General features: G+C 40.7%; 1 protein-coding gene across 3 annotated transcripts; it reads left to right on the top strand.

The window, feature by feature from the left end:
* The first annotated feature begins 232 nt into the window (after nucleotides 1-232).
* Nucleotides 233-19094, top strand: nle1 (notchless homolog 1 (Drosophila)). 3 transcript variants are annotated; one of them, XM_014181020.3, is made up of 13 exons: nucleotides 233-487; nucleotides 3202-3375; nucleotides 3567-3787; nucleotides 3886-3965; nucleotides 8438-8514; nucleotides 11043-11140; nucleotides 11226-11418; nucleotides 11532-11667; nucleotides 12108-12154; nucleotides 12255-12457; nucleotides 12913-13072; nucleotides 18379-18449; nucleotides 18533-19094. In XM_014181020.3, the coding sequence occupies exons 2-13, from the start codon at nucleotides 3241-3243 to the stop codon at nucleotides 18543-18545; spliced, it is 1434 nt and encodes a 477-aa protein (XP_014036495.2). In that variant the 5' UTR covers nucleotides 233-487; nucleotides 3202-3240; the 3' UTR covers nucleotides 18546-19094. The 3 variants fall into 3 exon arrangements, with proteins under 3 accessions (XP_014036495.2, XP_014036496.1, XP_082826844.1); XM_082970718.1 differs by lacking the exon at nucleotides 233-487 and having other exon boundaries at nucleotides 3072-3375; XM_014181021.3 differs by lacking the exons at nucleotides 3202-3375; nucleotides 3567-3787; nucleotides 3886-3965 and having other exon boundaries at nucleotides 399-487.
* The last annotated feature ends 6493 nt before the right edge of the window (nucleotides 19095-25587 follow it).

Here is a 25587-nt window from a genome sequence, read left to right as displayed (position 1 = left end):
TATCGGAATTGTCTGTTCACGCGAAATCTAGCCACTCATTGGCTAGAATGTTCCCACCTGATCTCGCCTCCTCCCGCCTGCCTTTTGCGGACAATTAGTCGACTGACAGCTCTATCTTGTCAATATAATAGATACTCTTTGGTATAGCCTCACCATTTCGGTCGTCACTAGTTAACACAGCCACCAAGTCATAAACCCAGCCTTTTTCTACAATTTATCTTCTTAAAATCTGATTTGAAACCTAACCTTATCCTCAACCACACTAAGCTTATACCTACAATTCAATTAAGACCCTAAAGCTAATATTTGTTCATGAATTTGTACGATAAAGCCACAGACTTGTGTTATCCAGCGGGAGCCCCTCCCTTTCACTTCTAACCAAGTCAGTCGCATTTTAGTGACGTTAAAGAAACTTCCGTTGCTAGGTCTGCTGCGTGCACTTCCTACACACGTGTTGCAATTCAGAAGTTGTTGGAACACTGAAAAGGTATTTCTTTATCTGTGTTTAACGTTACGGATTGATGTTGTAAAATCGTTTGGTTTTAAGGTCGAGGTGTCGGCTGCTGTTAGGAGGATCCGAAACAAATGATCAGAACCGGCATAGTTAGCCACAATAACATGTCTGGGAAACAAGCTAGCATGTTAGCCCGGCTACTGTTTGAACCAAATATGATTATTGACTTCTCCTATTATTATCATTATTTACGTTAGTTTGTTGGCATAACGTTAGATGGGAAGCCATTTCTCCCTGTTGCTTCACATACTTTTAGTGAATTACGAGCACCTAGTCTGATTAATCAGTTTCTAATACATCGTTATTTGGGATAGCTACACTGCAAAATCGTGTAAACGTTCTTTACAAGCCAGAATGTTGTTTACATTTACACTTACTCTACCGGTTGTCTGGCCTTCACATGTAGGCAATTTGAGACAAAATATCCACAAAAGTAACTTAATGTTTAACCCACTTTCTAGAGTGCGGTGCTGAAGAAGACATGTATATTACCTGATGCATGTGTGACATTAATGCTTTCGTCCCTCTCCTCGCCCCTACCTGGGCTCAAACCAGGGACGCTTAGCACACAACTGACACCCTCGAAGCATCGTTACTTATCGCTCCACAAAAGCCTCTGTCCTTGCAGAGTATGGGAAACAACAACTTCAAGGTCTCAGAGCGAGTGACATCACCGATTGAAACGCTATTAGCGCGCACCCCGCTAACTAGCTATCCATTTCACACCGGTTACACATGTGTAAAAGCCTGCTGACTTCACTTAGTGTGCATGTGCTCGTGTCTTCGGTCATGAGCAAATGTGTGCACATGTTGCATACATACTAACTGAAGTCGGCAGGTATTTAAATTGTTTTGCAGGTTACAGGTAAATGGTAGTCCCACTAAACCCAAACCAGATGGGATGGTGTATCGCTGCAGAATGCTGTGGTAGCCATGCTGGTTAAGTGTGGCTTGAATTCTAAATGAATCAAACCGTGTCACCAGCTGGCTCTCAAAGACATGGTGGTTGAAACCAAAAACTCCAGACCAAAGGACAAATTTCTACTGGTCTAATGTCCATTGATTGTGTTTCTTGGCCCAAGCAAGACTCTTCTTATTGGTGTCCTTTAGTAATGGTTTCCTTGTAGCAATTCGACCATGAAGGCCTGATAAACGCAGTCTCCTCTGAACATTTGCTGTTGAGATGTCTTACTTGAAATCTGTGAAGTGTTTATTTGGGCTGCAACTTGAGGCTGGTAACTCTAATAACGTATCCTATGCAGCAGAGGTAACTCTGCTCCTCCATTCTTGTGGCGGTCCTCATGAGCCAGTTTCATCATAGCGCTTGGTGTTTTTTTGCGACTGCACAGGAAACATTCTAAGTTCTTGAAATTTTCCGTAATGACTGACCTTCATGTCTTAAAGTAATGATGGACTGTTGTTTCTCTTTGCTTATTTGAGCTGTTCTTGCCATAATATGGACTTGGTCTTGTACCAAATAGGGCTATCTTATGTATACCATCTCTACCTTGTCACAACACAACTGATTGGCTCAAACGCATTAAGAAGGAAATTAATTATTTTAACAAGGCACACCTGTCAATTGAAATGCATTTCAGGTGACTACCTCATGAATCTGGTTGAGTGAATGCCAAGAGTGTGCAATGCTCTCAGGGCCAAGGATGGCTATTTGAAGAATCTCAAATGTAAAATACATTTTGACTTAACACTTTTTTGCTTACTACATGATTCCATATGTGCTATTTCATAGTTTTGATGTCTTCACTAGTATTCTGCAATGTAGAAAATAGTAAAAATAAAGAGAAACCCTTGAATGAGTAGGTGTTCTAAAACCTTTGACCGGTAGTGTATGCGCACGGTTCTGCCTGCCCCTCCTCTCTCCCTTGCGCTGGCCTGCCTGCTGTTTTCTAATGACTGGATGTGTTCAGTCTTCGGTCTGTTGTGTGTAGAATATCCTAGTTTAGGCCGTTTATGGGACCGATGACGCAGGGATACAGTATCTTCGGGCCAGTCTTTGTGTATGGGGTTGGCTAGTCTTTGTTGCTGAGTGGGTGGGGGTGTTTTGTCTCATAATATGAAATTACAGTAGGCTACCTGTATAGCCTGTATCAATTACCCTTTTCAGATATAATGTTATGTGGCCCCTTAAAATCGCCTCGGTTATGGCGTGTTAGTCTGTCAGGGTAGACTACCTTACAGCTTTTTAAACGCAGACACATGAACCTGAACTGTCCATTTTTTGTCACATCCCTAGTTATTGAGTTTCAACATTTTCTACATGCCGTGTAGACATGATTAGTGTGTTAACTTCTGTGCAGCATGAGTGGGGAGCTATGATGCAGCCCAGACTCCCAGTGCAGGGCAGGCTAGCAATGAGTAACTGGAGCAGGGCACCGTGTCCGTCTCACTCTATAAGGGGGACGGACCTCGGCTGCGCTGATAGACATGAGTATGCAAGTTGATCCATGAGACACATTTGACAGAAGTACCAAAAGTAATAAATTCTAGTACTGGACTGTTTTTCATGGTCTAGTATGGGGGGAAAGTACAGAAGTTTTGGTATGCTATGCAACGCTACAAGCTGTTTGACATGCATCATTTTTTAAGACCAATGAGTTTGGTCTGCTTCGTATGTTTTTTATTTTTGCCTTCGAGGAAAAAAAATGGTTCTACTTGTATCGTCCCAGCCCTAGCTCCAACCCCTAATCCATCCCTGAGCAGAAAGGATGTCCGGTGACGTGGAACGGCTGTTGATCCAGTTTCAGGATGAAGCGGGGGAGCCGCTGGGTTCTCCCTTTGATGTCCCGCTGGACATAACACCTGACAAACTACAGCTGGTCTGCAATGCACTGCTACAGAAGGTACACACAACGCTCACACACTGCAACGTATTGCCTTAAATCCCCACGGACAGCCCCATGATCCACACTTAATTTCCATCTCTCAAACCCTGCCTCTTACTGCCCTCCCTCTACTCTGTCCTGGGCTGTTGTGATAGTTTATTTGGATCCCCGTTAGATTTGACTAATACCTGTTCTCCATATCGCTCCAGGAGGAGCCGGTACCATTGGCGTTTTTTGTGCGTGGCGAGGCGGAGGTGGTAGAGAGCCTGAGGGTGTGTGTGAAGGCGCTGGGGGCGGAGACTGAGACGGTTCTCCCCGTAGTGTACCAACCCCAGGCGGTGTTCAGGGTCAGGGCTGTTGCTCGCTGTACCTCCTCACTACAGGGACACACAGAGGCTGTCATCTCTGCCGCATTCAGCCCTACTGGGAAGTAAGTATATACACACACACACACACAAAGACGGAGATATGCACACACCGACAGATATACACACACGCTGGGCCAGCTGTAATGTGTGTGTTCCTCAGGTACCTGGCCAGTGGTTCTGGAGACACTACAGTGAGGTTCTGGGACCTGACCACCGAGACACCACAACATACCTCTAGAGGTACACACACTAGTGTTGTTACGATACCAGAATGTTGACTTCGATACCAGGTTTAGTATGACGATACCGAAAACGATACCACAGCAAAAAAAAAACGAAGTGTTTTAGCCAGACTAACCAGCAGGTGCTCACCCAGTGGCACTTCACATTTTAGTAATGTAAACTGCTGTGAAGAGTAAGACAATATTCACAACATAGTGACACAATTAGTCTTTATAGAATGAAAATCGTATTTAATCAATACAGTGCTTTCAGAAAGTATTCAGACCCCCTTGACTTTTTCCACGTTTTCTTACGTTATAGCCTTATTCTAAAATTCTACACACAATACCCCATAATGACAAAGCAAAAAAAGGCTTTTAGAAATGTTTACTAATGTATAAAAAATACACTGAAATATGACATTTTACATAAGTATTCAGATCCTTCACTCAGTACTTTGTTGAAGCACGTTTGTTAGCAATTACAGCCTCGAGTCTTCTTGGGTATGATGTTACAAGCTTGGCACGTCTGTATTTGGGGAGTTTCTCCCGTACTTCTCTGCAGATCCTCTAAAACTTTGTCAGGTTGGATGGGGGAGCATCACAGCTATTTTCAGGTCTCTCCAGAGATGTTCGATCAGGTTCAAGCCAGGGCTCTGGCAGGGACACTCAAGACTTGTCCCAAAGCCACTCCTGTGTTTCTTGGCTGTGTGCTTAGGGTTGTTGTCCTGTTGGAAGGTGAACCTTCACCCCAGTTTAATCTCCTGAGTGCGCTGGAGCAGGTTTTTTATCAAGGATCTCTCTGTACTTTACTCTGTTCATCTTTCCCTCAATCCTGACTAGTCTCGCAGTCCCTGCCGCTGAAAAACATCCCCTGAGCATGATGCTGCCACCACCAGGCTTCACTGTAGGGATGGTGCCAGGTTTCCACCAGATGTGACGCTTGGCAATCAGGCCAAAGAGTTCAATCTTGGTTTCATCAGACCAGAGAATCTTGTTTCCCATCGTCAGAGTCCTTTAGGTGCCATTTGGCAAACTCCAAGCGGGATGTCATGTGCATTTTACTGAGGAGTAGCTTCCTTCTGGACACTACCATAAAGGCCTGGTGGAGTGCTGCAGAGATGGTTGTCCTTATGGAAGGTTCTCCCATCTCCACAGAGGAACTCTGGAGCTCTGTCAGAGTGACCATCGAGTTCTTGGTCACTTCCCTGACCAAGGCCCTTCTCCACCGATTGCTAAGTTTGCCTGGGCCGGCAAGCTCTAGGAAGAATCTTGGTGGTTCCAAACATCTTCCATTTAAGAATGGAGGCCTTTGTTCTTGGGGACCTTCAATGCTGCAAATATTTTTGGTACCCTTAGATCTGTGCCTCAACACAATCCTGTCTCGGAGCTCTACGGACAATTCCTTCGACCTCATGGCTTGGTTTTTGCTCTGACATGCACTGTCAGAGCAGAGTAAATAGACAGATGTGTGCCTTTCCAAATCATGTTCAATCAATTGAATTTACCACAGGTGGACTCCAAGTTGTAGAAACATCTCATGATCAATGGAATCAGGATGTACATGGGTCTAAAGCAAATGGTCTGAATACTTATATAAGTAAAGGTATTTCTGTTTTATATTTAATACATTATCAGCCACATTCATTTAGGAAATGTAGGAAGTGAAGGCTTGTACCATCTATGACTGCATCAGCAGTTGGCTACCACCAGCTGGTAGACATGTTTACATTTGGTTAGCTTCATCAGTGTTCTATATATGGAAGGTGTGAGCTGAATGTGGTAGCTCTATAGATGGCTTACATTAGCATAGAGGTAGGAAGATAGCTAGCTCTTTCACTTACCCGGTTCACTTCCATGCCAGTGATGATGCTTGCGGCCTTTGCTGGTGCTGCTGGCATCCACTTTGTGAAGCAAATTTTTTCAGAAGCCCTCCTTCCATTGTTGATACCCATGGAAGTTCTCAGGGATTAAATGTGCCCCGCAGATTGACGAGTAGACGCCCAATTTCACCCGCCTCACTTACAAAAATATATCCCACTTTTTTTTTCTTCTTCTTTTAAAAAAAAGTTATTCATTCATCGTGTGATGCTGACCGCAGGGCGTTGTGGGATGGTTTCCCGAAGTAAAGCTGATTTGGAGAACACCTCAAACTTAAGTTATAGAACAACATTACAGTATTAGAACAATTTGATTTAAGAGTTTGTCTTTTGGGAATGTTTCCTTGGGGTGCTCGAAGTTACTATTGTATGTGTTTCTTGCATTGAGAAATAGGTGCTACAATGCCTTTAACCAAATATTGCTATTAGAATTTGACTTGCGATTTAAATCAAAACACTTTGGTGATCTTTTGGAATCATGGAAATAGAACGATTATTCTAATTATGTTGCCTAGTTAGATTGTAATAATGGGCACTTTGAATTTAAAAAAAGAAAGAAAAACCCAGGTAGGCGTTCGTTGAATACTGATAGGTTTCCACTAGATGGCACAGCCACAATCAAAATTGTCTGTCTTAAAAATAATGTTAAACAAATGTGCTTTTGGTCTTAATTTAAGTTTAGGCATAAAGTTAGCAGTGCGGTTAGGTTTAAAATCAAATTTTAAGAAATTGTGGTGTTGCGATGTGTTAGATACGTGACTTATTATAAGTTAGAAATCTGTTTCCTGCTATAGGCAGTTGGCTGCCTAGTGATTGCAACATTAAACTCGCCGATGTGAATAGTTGCCAATGATGTTTCGTTTCCAGGTCTTACTGAATTAGCAAGTTCAGCTAAAATGCACCAGCTGTGCATGATACACATCCTTATTCTAGTCTATTCACCCATTTGAAATCTTTATCTGCCATACTATAGATGACACAGATGGCATGTGTTGATCTTGCCTAGAATGGCATAACTGGGCACACTCATAAAACTGTTTTATAAAAATGTTGACTGTCATGGTTTGTCCTTGTACAGTGCCTTCAGAAGCAATTTGTAAGTCGCTCTGGATAAGAGCGTCTGCTAAATGACTTAAATGTAAATGTATTCACTCCCTTGACTTTTTCCACGTTTTGTTGTTACAGCCTGAATTTAAAAGGGATCCGATTCAGATTTTTTGGGGGTCACTGGCCCAAACACAATACTCCGTAATGTCAGTGGAATTACGTTTTATGAAATGCTTACAGATTTAATTAAAAATGAAAAGCTGAAATGTCTTGAGTCAATAAGTATTCAACCCCTTTGTAATGGCAAGCCTAAAGTTCAGGAGTAGAAATGTGCTTAGCAAGTCACACAAGTTGTATGGACTCACTCTTTGTGCAGTAATAGTGGTTAACGTGATTCTTTTTTTTAACCCTGCTCATGCAATTATCTGTCAGTCGCGCAGTGAATTTCAAACAGATTCAACCACAAAGACCAGGAAGGTTTTCCAATGCCTCGCAAAAAAGGGCACCTACCTATTGGTAGATGGGTTAAAAAAATAAATAATTGAATATCCCGTTGAGCATGGTGAAGTTATTAATTACACTTTGCATAGTGTCAGTACACCCAGTCACTACAAAGATGTAGGCGTCCTTCCTAACTCCGTTGCCGGCGAGGAAGGAAACGGCTCAGGGATTTCACCATGAGACAAGTGGTGACTTTAAAACAGTGACAGTTTAATGGTTGTGATGGGAGAAAGCTAAGCATGGATCAACAACATTATAGTTACTCCACAATACTAAACTAATTGAGAGCGGAAAGAAGGAAGTACAGAATAAAATATATTCCAAAACATGCATCCTGTTTGCAACAAGGCACTAGTGTAATGTGGCATAGCATTTCACTTTTTATCCTGAATACAAAGTGTTATGTTTGGGGCAAATCCAACGCAACACCTTACTGAGTACCACTCTCCATATTTTCAAGCATAGTGGTGGCTGCGTCATGTTATGGGTATGCTTGTTATTGTTAAGGACTGGAGTTTTCAGGATAAAAAGAAATGGAATGGAGCTAAGCACAGGCAAAATCCTAGAGGAAAACCTGTTTCAGTCTGCTTTCCACCAGACCACTGGGAGATTAATTCACCTTTCAACAGGAGAGTAACCTACAACACAAAGCCAAATCTACACTGGAGTTGCTTACCAAGAAGAGAGTGAATGTTCCTGCATTGCAGAGTTAAAGTTTTGTCTTAAATCTGCACGAAAATCTATGGCTAGACCTGAAAATGGTTGTCTAGAATTTTGAAGAGAATAATGGGCATATGTTGCACAATGCAGGTGGGGAAAGCTCTTAGACTTACCTAGAAAGACTTGCATCTGTAATTGCTGCTAAAGCTGCTTCTACAAAGTACTGACTCAGGGTCGTGAATATTGTACAGTATATAATTTATTTTTAAATGAATACTCTGTCAGGTAATCGAATACTAACGTCCGTTCGAATATTCAAATAACCGGGCCATCACACACAGAGCAATGTGTGGAATTGATCGACCTGACCCTTGTGAACACTCTGTCTCCTCCCCTCCTTTAGGCCACTCCCACTGGGTGCTGACTATTTCCTGGTCACCTGACGGAAGGAAGCTGGCCTCTGGCTGCAAGAACAGCCAGGTGAGACACACTTACACTAGGGTTGGGGTCAATTTCACAAATTAAGTTCTCTCTCCCTAGAAAATCCAATTCAAAATTCTTAAATTGAGTAGTTCTAAAGCAGTTCTTAAATTGAGTCAACTAATCTCGAATTGTAATTATTCAAAAATACAATTCCTAATTCATTATTCTAGATAAATGAAAGCTGTTTAATATGAACAGCATGAAATAATGCCCAAAATACTCTCTTCCACTCGGTAATGGCTACTGTATTCGTTAGACAGGTTTTTCCCCAATTTGTTTGGCACAGTGTGGGAACAAAGCTCCATGCTCTAAAAATTATTACAAAATTATTATTTTTTTGAGATTGGGCAACGCCTAAAACACATTTGCTACACTTTATTTTATTCAAACAAACATTTATGTAATATACCCTTTATGTAACATTTAAACATGTTAATTTCTTAAATGCATAGTTCACAACCAGATTCATGATTGAAATAAGAGGTTTGTTCACAGCAGCTAGCCGTGGTGATGTGGGCAACGCAACAAGCAAATGTGTGCTTCCCCACTGGAGACCAGGGTTCAATTCCCATCTCCACCTTTCATGAAAGCAGAAATACTGAAGGTAGAGTGGAGTTCCACTCTCAATAAAAATGGATGAGAGATTTATTCGTTCAGATGTTAAATTAACATTCAGTGTTGTAAAATAACCCCTAGGTGTTAATAACCAGAATTGAGTGTGATTTGTCTTTTTACTTTACTGTGTAAAGTTAAACACTCATACATTCAAAACCACACCCATCATTATCATATTTCCCAGCATACTTTATTGCAGTTTTTTATTTATACATATATATTATTATTTTTTATTTGTATTTTATTTATACATATATTAGTTTTTTTTTATTGCTATTTTTTTTTATTTAAATACAATTTATTTTTATTTGTATTTTATTTATTTATTATTTTTTTTAAGTAATTTTTGGTTTCAGTATCTGTGTTAGGGTAAAACTAGACTGTTGCGGTATAGCCTTGTGATATGTAATGTATTTTCATAAAGGGTTGCATTTTTAAGGATAGTATATTCACTTAGGCACTCACTTGTGAAGGCTACATGGTTGATAAGAATTGAACGCAACAACCATCACTAGCAAACAAAGTCATGAGTGGTAATTCCAATGTTCACTAACAGGCACGCTGGGATATATGCAGATATTTGCATATATCCCAGTGTGCCTTTAGAGTGAACACTGGAATTACCACTCATTACTGTTTGTGAATGTGAAGTGTCATTGCATTCACTTGCATGTCCAGCCTCTTATCAAGGGCTGCATAAATTAATATGCAATTCTAAGTTTATTCAAATACCAGAAGATGCATGATAACCTTCAGGGTGGTGTTTATTTCCCTTTGAAATCCAACCAATCGGCGGATTTGCAGTATTTAGGATAGTTCATCACCCACCTTTTTGCATCGACTGATTGCAAGTTAGGGTGCATACAGTTGACCAGACAACCTAAACCATATGAACTGGCTCCACCGTCTCAACAACGGGTGCAGTAAATCCAACCACTGACTGATTGGAGTAGATTAAAAAAAAAATATATATATATATATTTCTTTGTGCAGCATAAAATAAAGAGCGATCAATGTACACCGACACAAAGAATTGTAAAAAATGGACCAGTCAAACGGCATGCAGGGAAACATGTTAATCAGCCCCCTGACACCAGAATTGTTTGAGGTTAAAGGTAAGCAATGCAACATGTTGTAGTCCTCTGTAGCTCAGTTAGTAGAGCATGGCTCTTGTAACGGCAGTATATTGGGTTCCATATGACGTTGAAGAATGGTGCATTGTGGGTAGTTTAGAAGATGTTCGCAGATAAGTGAATAAATATGTAAAAAACCCAGAATGTAACTGTGTAGTTATGTAACCAGATTGTGACTACAACTGTCTTTGACCACACTGTGTTACTTTGGTGAGTAAAAACTCGTGCTTCCTACCCTTTAAGGGATAGTTCACCCAAATTACAAAATGACAATGCCATAGTTCAGACTGCTTAAGGGTAAGGAAACCAATGTGTAATTTGGTTGAACTATCACTTTAATTGGACAAAAATAATCCAACTGGAAATATATTGCATGTCAATTCCTAGAAAACATTGTATACACATTCATGTATATAATTATTTGATTTAAAACAAAGTTTACATTCCATGTCAATGCTAAATGTATTAAATACAGTCATTTGGAATTTGCACAATTATAATACAATTCAAGTTTTAAAATTCTAATTCCATTCCAAGGATGGTTTTCTTTTTCAATTCCAATTGAAACAGTCTAAATTATAATTCAATTCCCCAAATAGTATTTAAGATTGCTGCAATTCCAATTAAATTCTAAGTAATTTCTCCACTTCTTGCTTCAACTCCAGAATTGAATTTGAAATGACATTGGAATTGACACACACTCACTGTTTCTCCTCAGATCTGTATCTGGGACCCAGTCTCAGGTGTGTGTGTTAACCAGTGTCTCTATCTGTGTAGATCTGTATATGGGACCCAGTGACAGGACAGCAGATGGGGAAGACCCTGACAGGACACACCAAGTGGATCACATGGATCTCCTGGGAACCTCTACACCTGTAAGATTATACTCTTCTGTTTATCTTTTCATCTCTCTTTTCTCCTTTCTCTCTAATATAACTATCTTGCGCGCTCTCTTCTCAGTAACCCAGAGTGCCGTTACCTGGCTAGCAGCAGTAAGGACGGGGCGGTGAGGGTTTGGGACGTTGTGTTGGGTCGCTGTGAGAGGATCCTGACGGGGCACACCCAGTCTGTTACCTGTGTGAAGTGGGGAGGAGACGGACTGCTATACACATCATCACAGGACAGGACCGTTAAAGTCTGGAGGGCTAAAGACGTAAGTGTGTGTGTGAGACCCTGGTCAAAAGTAGTGCACTATATAGGGAATAAGGTACCATTTGGGAGGCAGACATTCTACTTCATCTGACCCCTCTTCCCCCTCCTCCTCAGGGGGTCCAGTGCAGGACTCTTCAAGGCCATGCTCACTGGGTCAACACCCTGGCTCTCAGTACTGACTATGTGCTACGGACCGGCGCCTTCGAACCCGCCGACGCTACCATCAACCCCCAGGACCAGACTGGCACATGTAAGTACACCTGTCCTCTGCCTCTCGCTCCTTCCTCTGTGCCTCTCGCTCCTTCCTCTGTGCCTCTCGCTCCTTCCTCTGTGCCTCTCGCTCCTTCCTCTGTGCCTCTCGCTCCTTCCTCTGTGCCTCTCGCTCCTTCCTCTGTGCCTCTCGCTCCTTCCTCTGTGCCTCTCGCTCCTTCCTCTGTGCCTCTCGCTCCTTCCTCTGTGCCTCTCGCTCCTTCCTCTGTGCCTCTCGCTCCTTCCTCTGTGCCTCTCGCTCCTTCCTCTGTGCCTCTCGCTCCTTCCTCTGTGCCTCTCGCTCCTTCCTCTGTGCCTCTCGCTCCTTCCTCTGTGCCTCTTTCTTTGCTCTTTCTGACTCTACATACGTACACCTCTCTCTTCCTAACTCTCGGAGTAGTGATATTGAACATAGAGGTGTCAAAACTGTTCTCTCCACAGTTGAGGAGCTCAAAGAGAAAGCCTTGCAGAGATACAACAAAGTCAGGGTGAGTGTCTCCTGTCTCTCTGCTGTGTATTTATTAGGATCCCCGTTAGCTGCTGCCAAGGGGGTCCTGGGGTCCACTGAACCTCTGACCCTTTGTGTAGGGTGAGGCCCCGGAGCGTCTTGTGTCAGGCTCTGATGACTTCACCTTGTTCCTCTGGAACCCAGCAGAGGATAAGAAGCCACTGGCGAGGCTGACGGGTCACAGCGCTCTGGTCAACGAGGTCCTGTTCTCCCCCGACACACGCCTTCTTGCCTCTGCTTCCTTTGACAAGTCCATCAAGATCTGGGACGGACGCACCGGAAAGTATGTATAGTAGTGGTGGAACTGCGCTAGGAAGTATGTAGAGGAGTGGTGGAACTGCGCTAGGAAGTATGTAGAGGAGTGGTGGAACTGCGCTAGGAAGTATGTAGAGGAGTGGTGGAACAGAATTCTAATCCATAATGCATGCCATTTAGCAGATGCTTGGACATGCGTGTATACATTTTTTTGACATACGGATGGCCCCAGCGGGAATTGAGCCAACAAGCACCATGTTCTATCGACTGTGCTTGCATAATGACAGAGTTCAGATCTCTGTTCCATTCTGATTCACATTGAACATTTGATTCACTAAGCACCAGTTCTGTTTACAGAGAATAAAGACATTGATACAATACGTAAACTGACAAACACTGTCTCTGTATGTAGTAGTTCTGCTCTCCACCGGGTGGGACTCTAACCGTGTGTGTGTGTGTGTGTGTGTGTGTGTGTGTGTGTAGGTACCTACAGTCCCTGCGTGGTCATGTAGCAGCAGTGTACCAGGTGGCGTGGTCAGCAGACAGTAGACTGATGGTCAGTGGGTCCAGTGACTCCACTCTGAAGGTCTGGGACATCAAGACTGGCAAACTACACACTGATCTACCTGGACACGCAGATGAGGTGAGAGGGAGGGATAGTGTTTTCCATAAATGGGGCTCTAAAATAAACAGAAGAGATGCTCAATTAAGTTCTGGGTCCACACGTTAAGAGAAGTGGTGGAACCACCATCAGTTAAATGAGTGAAAGAATTTAAACTAGTGTTTGCAACTCTTTGTGAATTGCAGTATGTTATTTATTTTTTTAAACGACTTGTTTAACAACTGGCCGTCAGATTTCTTCTTAAAGAATCTTGTAAGAGTTTGTTGACTTCCACAGGCTTCAAGCTTCCCTTTAAGAGGCATTTTCTTAGTTATCTGCAATACAGACATGATTGAAGAATGAAGCAGGTGTTAATCATGGTCTTTGCTACACAGAAAGGAGCTGTCAACTACATTGTCAACACTTTGATTAAATCCGTAGACCAGTGGAGGCTGGTAACTTGAAAAATTGGGGAGGATGGGAGACCACGGAATACACGCGTAACGCACGGAGACGTCAAAGTGCGTTTCAAAAATCGTCAGACTAATTATTTTAACCTAAAGCGTTTAATAAAGACATTTATAGTACCATATTATGGGGAATGGGAACGAGACGGCTACTTACAGTGTTGGAAAGGGATCACCGCAGTGATTGTATGAGGCATGAGTTGTGTTCAGAGGCTTGACCAGTGCAGGACGGGATTTGACTGGGAAGACCAACAATAACACTACATACACAGTTAGACAAAAGAGCTAAGAATGAGTTAGTCCAAGCAAGGAGTAAAATCATTGTGTAATAATGTGATTGCGTATGTCTCTATCCAACAATGTCACCAACTTTTCAATGCATAGAAACCCCATAATGCACTGTGGCACAATCCCAATACAACTCAATAGGTTAATTCTCTGGTCCTAATTCTACAATTGGATGGACAACATGTCAGTTCATACTGCAAAAGCTTTGATTGGTTGGAGGACGTCCTCCGGAAGTGGTCACAACAACAAGATGAGTGATCACTTCTTCCTCTCTGACAAGCGGTTTCAACTCGCTATTTGCATTTCAGGTTTGTTCCAACAATCGGTCATATGTTCACCGAAACACATAAAAACATTATTTTACTGTAATAGGGGAGACCTTAACCTTTTCTAACAATACCCTTTTTATGTCTCAACTCCTCAAAATGTGCACAGAGCAGACACTACTAAAACAGGAGTATCAATGAACAGTGATTCTGGAAAATGCATTACAGTACCACGTACCAAAGACTTATACTAGCTATCTAGTCTGTTTTTATGAATGTACAATAAGCATAAAACACAATTATATAAGGAATTGGCAACTCGTTCTCATTCTGAGAAATAAGGTAGGTCACTTGATTTAACATCTGAGCAAGGCAACAGTAAACTGTCGTCCCCCACGAATGATGCAGAGCCCCCACCTGGGCCAATCAGTGTAATTGTGTAAATGCCAGATCTCTATGGCAAGACGCATCGTTCACCCAAGTTTTGTCACAAACGGGCCAGTGGTGTCTGAGATAGTCACATACTTACGGATGGAGACCAATCCAGAGTCCCCTCCCGATTTTCATCGTGGAGGACAACAAAGTGGACAGGCTAGCATGCTGTTCAAACAGTTGGAGAAGAACAGAAGGGTTTTTTCATAACAATTCGACTGTCAATTGTTAGCTTGCAAATAGATCCAAGTTGGCTAAACTTGAAATATAAAGATGAGCTGGCGGCTCACTAGCACGTGGTCTTGTGCATGAGAGATTGTTAACTTCTATGGGCTAGGTGGGACGCCAGTGAAATATCAGGGCGGCAAATTCAAAAACAACAATGTCATAATTCAACTTTCTCAAACATACGACTATTTTACACCATTTTAAAGATACACGTCTCCTTGATGTAACCACATTGTCCGATTTCAAAAAGGCTTTACTGCGAAAGCAAAACATTAGATTATGTTAGGAGAGTACATAGACAAAAATAATCACAGCCATTTTCCAAGCAAGGACATGTGTCAATATGTGAAATGAAGCACTAACCTTTGACGATCTTCATCAGATGACACTCCTAGGACATTATGTTACACAATACATGTATGTTTTGTTCGATAAAGTTCATATTTATATCCAAAAACAGCATTTTATATTGGCGCGTGATGTTCAGAAAATATTTTGCCTCCAATACTGCCTGTGAATCAGCACAACAATTTACAAAAATACTCATCATAAACGTTGATAAAATATTAAACTGTTATTCAAAGAATTATAGATGAACATCTCCTTTATGCAGTGACAGATTTCAAAAAAGCTTCACAGGGAAAGCACACTTTGCAATAATCTGAGTACTGCGCTCAGAAAAATACACCAGGCAATACAGATACCCGCCATTTTGAGTCATCTAAAATCATAAATAGCATTAGAAATATTCAATTACCTTTGATCTTCATCAGAAGGCACTTCCAGGAATCCCAGGTCCACAATAAATGTTGTTTTGTTCGATAAAGTCCATTTATGTACAAATAACTCATTGTTGTTTGCGCGTTCAGTAAGCTACTCCAAATGTAGGAAGCGTGCCAAAAATGTCACGACAAAGTTATATTTACGTTCGTTGAAACATGTCAAACGTTGTAAAACATCAAACTTTAGGGCCTTTTTAACGTAAAACTTCAGTAATATTCCGACCGGACGATTCCAATGTCTTGAAAAACGTTATGGAACACAGCTACCTCCTCACGTGAACGCACGTAATTGTGGCCTGTCATTCTCTCGGTCATCAGACTCCAGGAGGTCTTGTTCGCTCTCTGTTGACTGCAAAAGCCTGAAACACATTCTAAAGACTGTTGACATCTAGTGGAAGCCTTAGGAAGTGCAAATTGAACCCTAAGTCACTGTATACTGAATAGGCCCAGTCTTGAAAAACTACAATCCACTTCCTGGTTGGATTTTTTTCTCAGGTTTTTGCCTGCCATATGAGTTCTGTTATACTCTCAGACACCATGCAAACAGTTTTAGAAACTTCAGTGTTTTCTATCCAAATCTACTAATAATATGCATATTCTTGTTTCTGAGCCAGAGTAGTAACCTGTTTTAAATTGGGTACGTTTTTCATCCGGCTGTGAAAATACTGCCCCCTAGCCCAGACAGGTTAATGAGACCTACTTTTCTATGCCTGCTACAAGAAGGTAGTCATTAGTGAATGTGCATTATGCATGGTTCTGGTTAAATTTGTCACAAAGGGTATTTTCATTGACACACTTTGTAACCCAGATCAGGGATTATTCTAAAAAAAGTAGGATAAACTATTTTGATATAATAATTAAATTACTAGTAGGTCTTATGGTTGTGGAAGGCTTATTTTTAGCCTAGGTGCAATTTCACAAGCCCTGGATTCATTAGATTATTGCTGACTGTTTGAAATGCAGTGTATTTTAGCTTTTAATTGTACAACTAAGCTTATTTAGGGAACTTTTTTTTAAAAGTGGATATATACAGTATCAGTCAGGTGTCGTTGTCCACACTTAAGGTTTTTTCTTTATTTTTACTGTTTTCTACATTGTAGAATAATAGTGAAGGCATAAACTATGGTATCATGTAGTAACCCTTTTTTTGAAAAAAATTTACAAATCAGAATATATTGTGTATTTGAGATTCTTCAAAGTAGCCATCCTTTGCCATGATGACAGCTTTTCTGTGTGAATCGCCTACAAGTAATAAATAAATACATTAAAAAAAAAATGGTGTTAGTAATATCGTCTAGCCCTTAAGAGTGAGGACTTTTGAAGAGCAGAATCTATAACTTTTGCATAATCAAGACAGTTGCTTTGTGAGAGGGTGTTGTGTGAAGGTTTAAATTAAATTTGAATCCTTAACGTTAAAAGGGGGAAAAAACTAACCGATTTTAGTATTTAAAATGTTTTATCACAGTGCATTTATCACAAACTACCATTAACAGATCCCAATCATCATCCCGTGTGGCTCAGTTGGTAGAGCATGGTGTTTGCAACGCCAGGGTTGTGGGTTCGATTACCACGGGGGAAGAAAAAAAATGTATGCATTCACTACTGTAAGTCGCTCTGGATAAGAGCGTCTGCTAAATGACTAAAATGTAATCATCATGAAGGGGAAAAATTCAACAAATATACTTGTTGGGCAGGCTTTTGTTAAACATGAAACAAAGTAGACACCTAGACTAATAAATATACACAATTGTCCTTCATCAAATGTTTTTGGTTTCATATTTCACTCTAGACCCTGTTTAGGGGGTGGGGGGGTTGGAACCTATTCTAAATGGCACACTATAGCAGTTCGCAAAAAAACACAAAATAGACGAGACTAATTTATTCCAAAGCTGCAGCTCATGGTTGGAACACTACTTTAATCAACCAGTCCATTTTGTATTTGTGATTAAAGTGTTGTGATTTGGCAAGGAATGTAGCTTTGCTACAGTTTTGTTTGTGTATCCCATCAGTTAGATATGTTTTTATAAGCAATCATTTCTGTAAGCCTAATGGGATCTTGGGTGCGGGGGGGAGTGGTCGGATTGAAATTGAGTGAAACCAATAAGTGAGGGAAAGAGCTGGGATCACTTGCTAGGTTTTTTTTTTTTTTTTTTGAGTCGCATATGCACATAACAAATTAAAGGAACAACAGTCGACGTGATTGTCATATTCGGGACAAAATTCAACCTATTGTGTGACTGCGTTAGAACTTCATTGCTCCCTAGTCGTCATACCATCCAATAGGATTTGACTGGAAATTCTGTTAAGTTTTATTGTTTTAAAAACCTATAAATTGCCTTTTTAAACGGCACATGACAGGGATGTACCCTCTCCCCCCTCTGTTTGCACTGGCAAATGAACCACTTGCAGAAAGAATTAGACAGGACCCAAAGGTAACAGGTATTGGTAAACATGAATATAAACACATTTTGCAGGTTTCCTGTTATACCTGACCAATATTGAAAACACAATGCCCCCTTGGCTAAAAGAAAATTCTGAATACTCTAAAATCTAAGGATATAAGATGTATGAAATAATGTCAGTAAGAAAAATAACTCCCACTATCTCTATTTTTGGTAATAACACTTACCCCACCGAGTAGATCCTTTAAAAAAGTATTCTTGGTCATAAGACTTTATATGGGCAAATAAAATGTGTAGAATAAAAAGGGAATTTTTTTAAAATGTTACACTTCCTAATTCTGAGGGTGGTTTTAACCTTCCAGACTTGGGTAGCAAGTTGATACAATTCCAAGGCTTTTACTTGTGACATATAGTTAAATGAACTAAAGAGAAACAATGGGTACATATTGAAGATGCACATGTTTGTCACTCTCTCACTCACAGGTGTTTGCAGTGGACTGGAGTCCTGATGGGCAGAGAGTAGTCAGTGGAGGAAAAGACAAGTGTCTCAGAATGTAAGTCCCTCTCACACAGTCACTACCTCACACGATCTCTTGTGGTCAGTAGAGTAACCGCTCTATTTCCTGTATCTTAACAGATGGAGGAGATAGCCACACCAATCACGTGCCTTACTAGCCCCTGTCTCCACCAATCAGGAAGCCAGGATGATGGACAGATGGCGGGGCCAGTGGTCTGAGACTTCCTGGTCCTACATTGGAACATAATGCCCTGCTTTACCTGTCAACAACAACCACACTTACTGAGGACTGCCGATCAAAGTGATGTAGGAGGGGGAAAATGATGAGAAATGGAGAGGAGGATATAACCAGAGGCATGGAAGTAGAGGTGGGAGTAGTGGAGGGAGCCTGAGGCTAGTAAGGTACGATATCTAATAGGTGTGTGTTGATGTCTATACCTGAGCCCTAGCTGGCAGGTACACAGCAAGGGGACTGTAGGAATAAAGGAGTCTTAATACAGGTTGTTGGAACACCTGGTGTCTTCTATTAATGCATCCTCTCTCTCAAGGTTAATATAGTAAAGTAAAACTAATCAGGAAAAAAGTATTTAGTAAATTGAAATAAATATAACAAACCTGTTTTGAAAAATGAAAACTATATTTGACTCCAAAACTACCTAAAAATAAAAGCCATGAATGATCAGTTTTAGTTTTTTTCCTAATGTTCCTCATAAATGTATTTGGGTTTTTAAGGTTTTGGGGGGGTTCATGCTACTGAATCTGGAGGGTAAATGCTGCCAGAAGATGGCGATATTTCAAATAGGCCTAGCTTGTGTATCACTAGTTATCACTAGATAACAGGAAGAAATTGCTAGGTAGTACATCTAAATGTACCACTAAAGCTGAAAGGTATTGGATTAGTGTAAACATGTGCAACAGGGTTTCCTTCTACTATATTTTTGGCACCAGTCACATTTATAATTTAAACATAACCTATGACCATCTTTTGTATTACTGCCCCCTATTACTGCCCCCTAGTGGCAAGAAGTTAACCCCCCCTTCTCCTAGCCACCCACGCATGCTTTCTATCCCTAACACTAAAGCTAAAACTGAAACTAAATAATATACAAACGAAATGGCAATTTTTCTATACAACTCAAACTATAATAACCTCCCTCGTCTTGGCTGCTTCTGACCCGCTGGTTCTCTCTTGATTAATACAGCCTACTTTCCTGACACCTGCTGTGTCTCTGCTCTAATCCTCTGTGGTCAGTCAACTGCAAGGCTGAAGGGCGAAGTCCTGCCCTGCTGCTTCCCTCTACATTAGTGACAGGACAGTTAGTGACAGGATCATTAGCTGCTCTGTTCTTTGACTGACTGGTCCTCTACACCTAGCCTGATGGCTCTATTTTTAAGTTATCTGCTGTGTCTGATCTAGTCAGTGTCTGAAGGACCTCTCCCTCTGTATTCTACTATGTAAACCAAGATCATAGTGTTTCCTTATTAAACACAGTAGATATCGAAGGTTCTGAGTACTCTGTCATTTTGTGGAAGTCATTTTGTGTTTCTGCCTTAGTTTATATAACCAGAGAGGAATATAATGTACTTTCACAGAACTGTCTTCTGGAGATAGAAAAGTCTCTGATTGGTTGACCCGACTTCAAGAACAGATGCTAATTGGGTGACCACGTGCTTATTTTGATGCAGTGTTAAATCTCTTACCAGTTTTGGACTAAAGTAGGGATTCATTCCAAGGCACCTTGCAGAGAAGCACATTGCTCTTGGTAATTTACCCTTGAGACGACATCTGCAGCATTTACCGTTAATGTGATCTCTTCAAACGTCAGAAACATTGCCTTTTAAAAGGTGCATTGTCGACATTAGTCATAGGTGCCTGAGCAAACGGAGCAGCTGCACATGTTTTTGCACCCCCACTTTTCTTTGATCCCTGAGGGAATTTGTCATTTTCAATGATTGTTTTGAGTTAGTCTGTATTAAAATACACTGAACCAAAATATAAAAGCAACAATTTCTAAGATTTTACAGAGTTACAGTTCATATATGGAAATAAGTCAATTAAAATAAATGAATTGGGCCCTAGTCTATGGATTACACATGACTGGGAGTACAGATATGCATCTGTTGGCCACAGATGGCTTTAAAAAAAGTAGGGGCATGGATCAGAAAACCAGTCAGATCATCCTTGATCTTTCTACAACTTGGAATCCATCTGTGGTAAATTAAATTGATTGGACATGATTTATAAAGGCACACACCTGTCTGTAAGGTCCCACAGTTGACAGTGCATGTCCAAGAAAAAACCAAGCCATGAGGTCGAAGGAATTGTCCGTAGAGCTCCGAGACATGATTGTGTCCAGGCACAGATCTGGGGAAGGAAAGCTACCAAAGAAATTCTGCAGTATTGAAGGTCCCCAAGAACATATTGACCTCCTTTCTTAAATGGAAGATGTTTGGAACCACCAAAAGGGAGGTGACCAAGAACCTGATGGTCACTCTGACAGACCTCTAAAGTTCCTCTGTGGAGATGGGGGAACCTTCCAGAAGGACAAGCATCTCTGCAGCACTGAACAGAGCAAAGAACAGAGATCCTTGGTGAAAACCTGCTCTGGACCTCAGACTAGGGTGAAAGTTCACCTTCCAACAGGACAACGACCCTAAGCACACAGCCAAGACAACGCGGGAGTGGCTTCGGGACAGGTCTGAATGTCCTTGAGTGGCCCCGCCCGAGCCTGGACTTGAACCAGATCGAACATCCCTGGAGAGACATGAAAATAGCTGTGCAGCAATATTCCCCATCCAACCTAACAGAGCTTGAGAGGATCTGCAGAGAAGAATGGGAGAAACTCCCCAAATACAGGTGTGCCAAGCTTGTAGTGTCATATCTAAGAAGACTTTACGCTGTAATCGCTGCCAAAGGTGCTTCAACAAAGTACTGAGTAAAAGGTCTGAATACTTATGTAAATGTGATTTCAATTTATAAAAATTAAATAAAAATTGCAAACATTTCTAAAAACCTTTTTTCATTTTGTCATTATGTGGTATTGTGTGTAGATTGAGGGGGGGGAAACAATTTAATCGATTTTAGAATAAGGCTGTAACATAACAAAATGTCGAAAAAGTTGAGTGGTCTGAATACTTTCCGAAGGCACTATATATCTCCCACCAAATTGGTGCACTAGGCTTTTATTACTCCAGTATGAGCCGAGAAAAATACTCCTCAGCACCCCCTTTAATTTTCTCTCATCTTAAAAGGCATGATTCTCAAGGTAGGCTGCAGAATGATTTTTGTTCAAAATGTGTGATTTTTAAGAACTAAAACACAATCACGTTATGTATGCAGACTGCTGTTCTTTTGTTTCTATTAATCAAACTAGGCCTACACAATAACAAAATATGCAAGCAGTAGCCTAAAGTGTAGCTCACAAAAAGTTATTGTATGAAGTAGCTCTTATGAAAGGAAGGGTTGGAGACCCCTGCTCTAGCCCAAACCTTTCAAATATGACCCATATTACCAGAGCTATATTTAATCATTATTATTGCAGATTCTGGCAGATTCTGGCTGCAATTTATATAATATATATATATATATATATATAAGCTGCCCTCACAAAAAAATCTAATTTGATCATTCTAAATTAGAGGTCGACCGATTTATGATTTTTCAACGCCGATACTGATTATTGGAGGACCAAAAAAAGCCGATACCGATTAATCGGCCATTTAAAAAAAATATTTTTATTTATTTGTAATAATGACAATTACAACAATACTGAATGAACACTTATTTTAACTTAATATAATACATCAATAAAATCAGTTTAGCCTCAAATAAATAATGAAACAAACATGTTCAATTTGGTTTAAATAATGCAAAAACAAAGTGTTGGAGAAGAAAGTAAAAGTGCGATATGTGCCATGTAAAAAAGCTAACATTTAAGTTCCTTGCTCAGAACATGAGAACATATGAAAGCTGGTGGTTCCTTTTAACATGAGTCTTCAATATTCCCAGGTAAGAAGTTTTAGGTTGTAGTTATTATAGGAATTATAGGACTATTTCTCTCTATACGATTTGTATTTCATATACCTTTTGACTATTGGATGTTCTTATAGACACTTTAGTATTGCCAGTGTAACAGTATAGCTTCCGTCCCTCTCCTCGCTCGAACCAGGAACACATCGACAACAGCCACCCTCGAAGCAGCGTTACCCATGTAGAGCAAGGGGAACAACTACTCCAAGTCTGAGTGAGTGACGTTTGAAACGCTATTAGCGCGCACCCCACTAACTAGCCAACCATTTCACATCGGTTACACCAGCCTAATCTCGGGAGTTGATAGGCTTGAAGTCATAAACAGCACAATGCTTGAAGCATTGCGAACAGCTGCTGGCAAACGCATGAAAGTGCTGTTTGAGTGAATGCTTACGACCCTGCTGGTGCCTACCATCGCTCAGTCAGACTGCTCTATCAAATCAGACTTAATTATAACATAATAAAACACAGAAATACGAGCCTTTGGTCATTAAAATGGTTGAATCCGGAAACTATCATTTCGAAAACAAAACGTTTATTCTTTCAGTGAAATACGGAACCGTTCCGTATTTTATCTAACGGATGGCATCCCTAAGTCTAAATATTGCTGTTACATTTTACAACCCTCAATGTTATGTCATAATTAATTACGGCCTTTGTTAGGAATAAATGGACTTCACACAGTTCGCAATGAGCCAGGCGGCCCAAACTGCTGCATATACCCTGACTGCTTGCACGGAACGCAAGAGAAGTGACACAATTTCCCTAGTTATAAGAAATTCATGTTAGCCGGCAATATTAACTAAATATGCAGGTTTAAAAATATATACTTGTGTATTGATTTTAAAGAAAGGCATTGATATTTATGGTTAGGTACATTGGTGTAATGACAGTGCTTTTTTTCGCAAATGCGCTTGTCGAAGTAGGCTGTGATTCAATGAGAAATTAACAGGCACCGCATCGATTATATGCAAAGCAGGACACGCTAGATAAACTAGTATGAGTCCATGTGTAGTTAACTAGTGATTATTTTAAGATTGATAGTTTTTTATAAGATAAGTTTAATGCTAGCTAGCAACTTACCTTGGCTTCTTGCTGCCCTCGCGTAACAGGTAGTCAGCCTGCCACGCAGGCTCCTCGTGGAGTGCAATGTAAGGCAGGTGGTTAGAGCGTTGGACTAGTAACCGGAAGGTTGCAAAAACAAATCCCCAAGCTGATAAGATAAAAATCTGTCGTTCTGCCCCTGAACAAGGCAGTTAACCCACCGTTCCTAGGCCGTCATTGAAAATAAGAGCGTGTTCTTAACTGACTTGCCTAGTTAAATAAAGGTGTATAAAAAAAAAATAAAAAAAAATACAGATTACCAATTGTTATGAACTTGAAATCGGCCCTAATTAATCGGCCATTCCGATTAATCGGTCGACCTCTATTATAAATAAATAAATACTCCAGTTTGTATTTTCAAGTTGGCAGTTCTTGTTCAGTGCCCTACCTGATAACACAGCCATAATGAGAAAGAACATTAATCTTTTAACAATCAAATTGTACCACATTATTGTGATTGCATTATTTGTGACAAACTTTTTCTTAACCTACCAACTACAAAATAATTTTTATTGGGTAAAACAATATTGTTCCTCAAATGTTTTATTTTATTACCTCATTGTCATGCTTTGTCCTGGCCACATTAATAGTTTTGCCTGTCAATTGATCACTGGGTGGGATTATCAGGGAAATGGGTGGGATGTTTGAGTCACAGGTTTTTTTTTTTTTTTTACCTAGGCAAGAACAAATTCTTTTTTACAAGGACGGTCAAACCCAGATGACGCTGGGCCAATTGTGTGCCGCCCTATGGGACTCGATCACGGCCGGTTGTGATACAGCCTGGAATCGAACCAGGGTCTGTAGTGACACCTCTAGCACTGAAATGCAGTGCCTTAGACTGCTGCGCAACTCAGGGTTTCATACCCGTCTTAATTATTGGGGGATGGGATTTTCAGGGAAGGGAGTAGATTGGTGATCTAGTCATTAACACTTTTTCAATATAATTTATTGTGGCAAAATCTAAGAAATGGTTCTGTTCATAAATATAGATTCCCCTGTTAAACAGTGTAGAATTGCAGACAGACGGCAGACATCCATAAATCGATAGACCCAGCTAGCTAGTGTGGAATACAGCATCGTGTGTTGGTCTATGGTAATACTCAGTATCATGGATACAAGCTGACTTCTACAGACTTGGAGTAGATACAGTAGCTCAGTCATACTCTTCAAAAGCCATTACCAAGAGTGCCGGGTCACTATGTTGTATAAACAATCTAAATGCACAGCCTGACCTCCGTAGACGTAACATAAATGTATATCTGTGACACTCAAATTAGAATGTTTTATGTTTGGTATGGTTACTTAAAGGATAATTGCACTTCCTGATTTGGCCTCGTTCGGAAAATGGCTCATTAAGAAATGCTAGCAGCCATTACCGATGCCAAACGAGAGTTGCCTTGGGGGTGTGGTCTGATGTGGGTGTGTTATGTTCGCATATCGTACCATGGCAGGTACTGTTGTCCTGAGTAACAGTTGCCACTTCCTCAAAATAATACGAACCAATCTAAGATAATTCAATAAATATCTAATTTAGATTTTTTTGTAGACGAAGAGATCTTAGTCACTCAATTTTACATCTAGCTAAGGTGTTTGGTGCTGTTTTTATTTAAGCAAAAAAGGTGCAGGGAAAAACTAGTCAGTGCACTGCATACAGTCTCGAGATAAGTCTGGCTGCGTGCTCAGTACTGATTTCTGAGACAAAAACATGTCTAACTTCATCTGCAAGCTGTCAAACTATCATAAATATAACACAAGCGACACTCTGTCTGTATTTCAAAGTGAATGATGTTACAAAACAGGTCTCGGCAGACACAAGATGCGCACAAATTGGTTTTGTAATATTTACAAGCTGTAGTTGGGATACAAGTGCACTCTGATCATCTCAATTCTCATTTTGCCTGAAAAAAGTGCCACTCGAGTGATCCCTATCAAACACATCAGCAATCTAGTCATTCCCCATGCTCCCCCTCTCTTCTGTGCTCCACCTGCACCCTGAATTTAGTTGTCAGACTTCCAGACATTGTTGAGTAGTTTGACAAAC

The sequence above is a fragment of the Salmo salar genome, chromosome 29 (genome assembly GCF_965601325.2).
Source record: "Salmo salar chromosome 29, fSalSal1, whole genome shotgun sequence".
NCBI classification, from domain to species: Eukaryota; Metazoa; Chordata; class Actinopteri; order Salmoniformes; family Salmonidae; genus Salmo; species Salmo salar.
The sequence above is the reverse complement of the archived record's forward strand: the minus strand, read 5'-3'. Positions and strand labels throughout refer to the sequence as shown.

Coding starts and splice junctions, on each gene's coding strand:
- nle1 (XM_014181020.3), top strand. CDS start 3,241: ATGTCCGGTGACGTGGAACGGCTGTTGATCCAGTTTCAGGATGAAGCG. Junction 3,376..3,566: donor GCAATGCACTGCTACAGAAG/GTACACACAACG, acceptor ATATCGCTCCAG/GAGGAGCCGGTACCATTGGC. Junction 11,141..11,225: donor TCCTGGGAACCTCTACACCT/GTAAGATTATAC, acceptor CTCTCTTCTCAG/TAACCCAGAGTGCCGTTACC.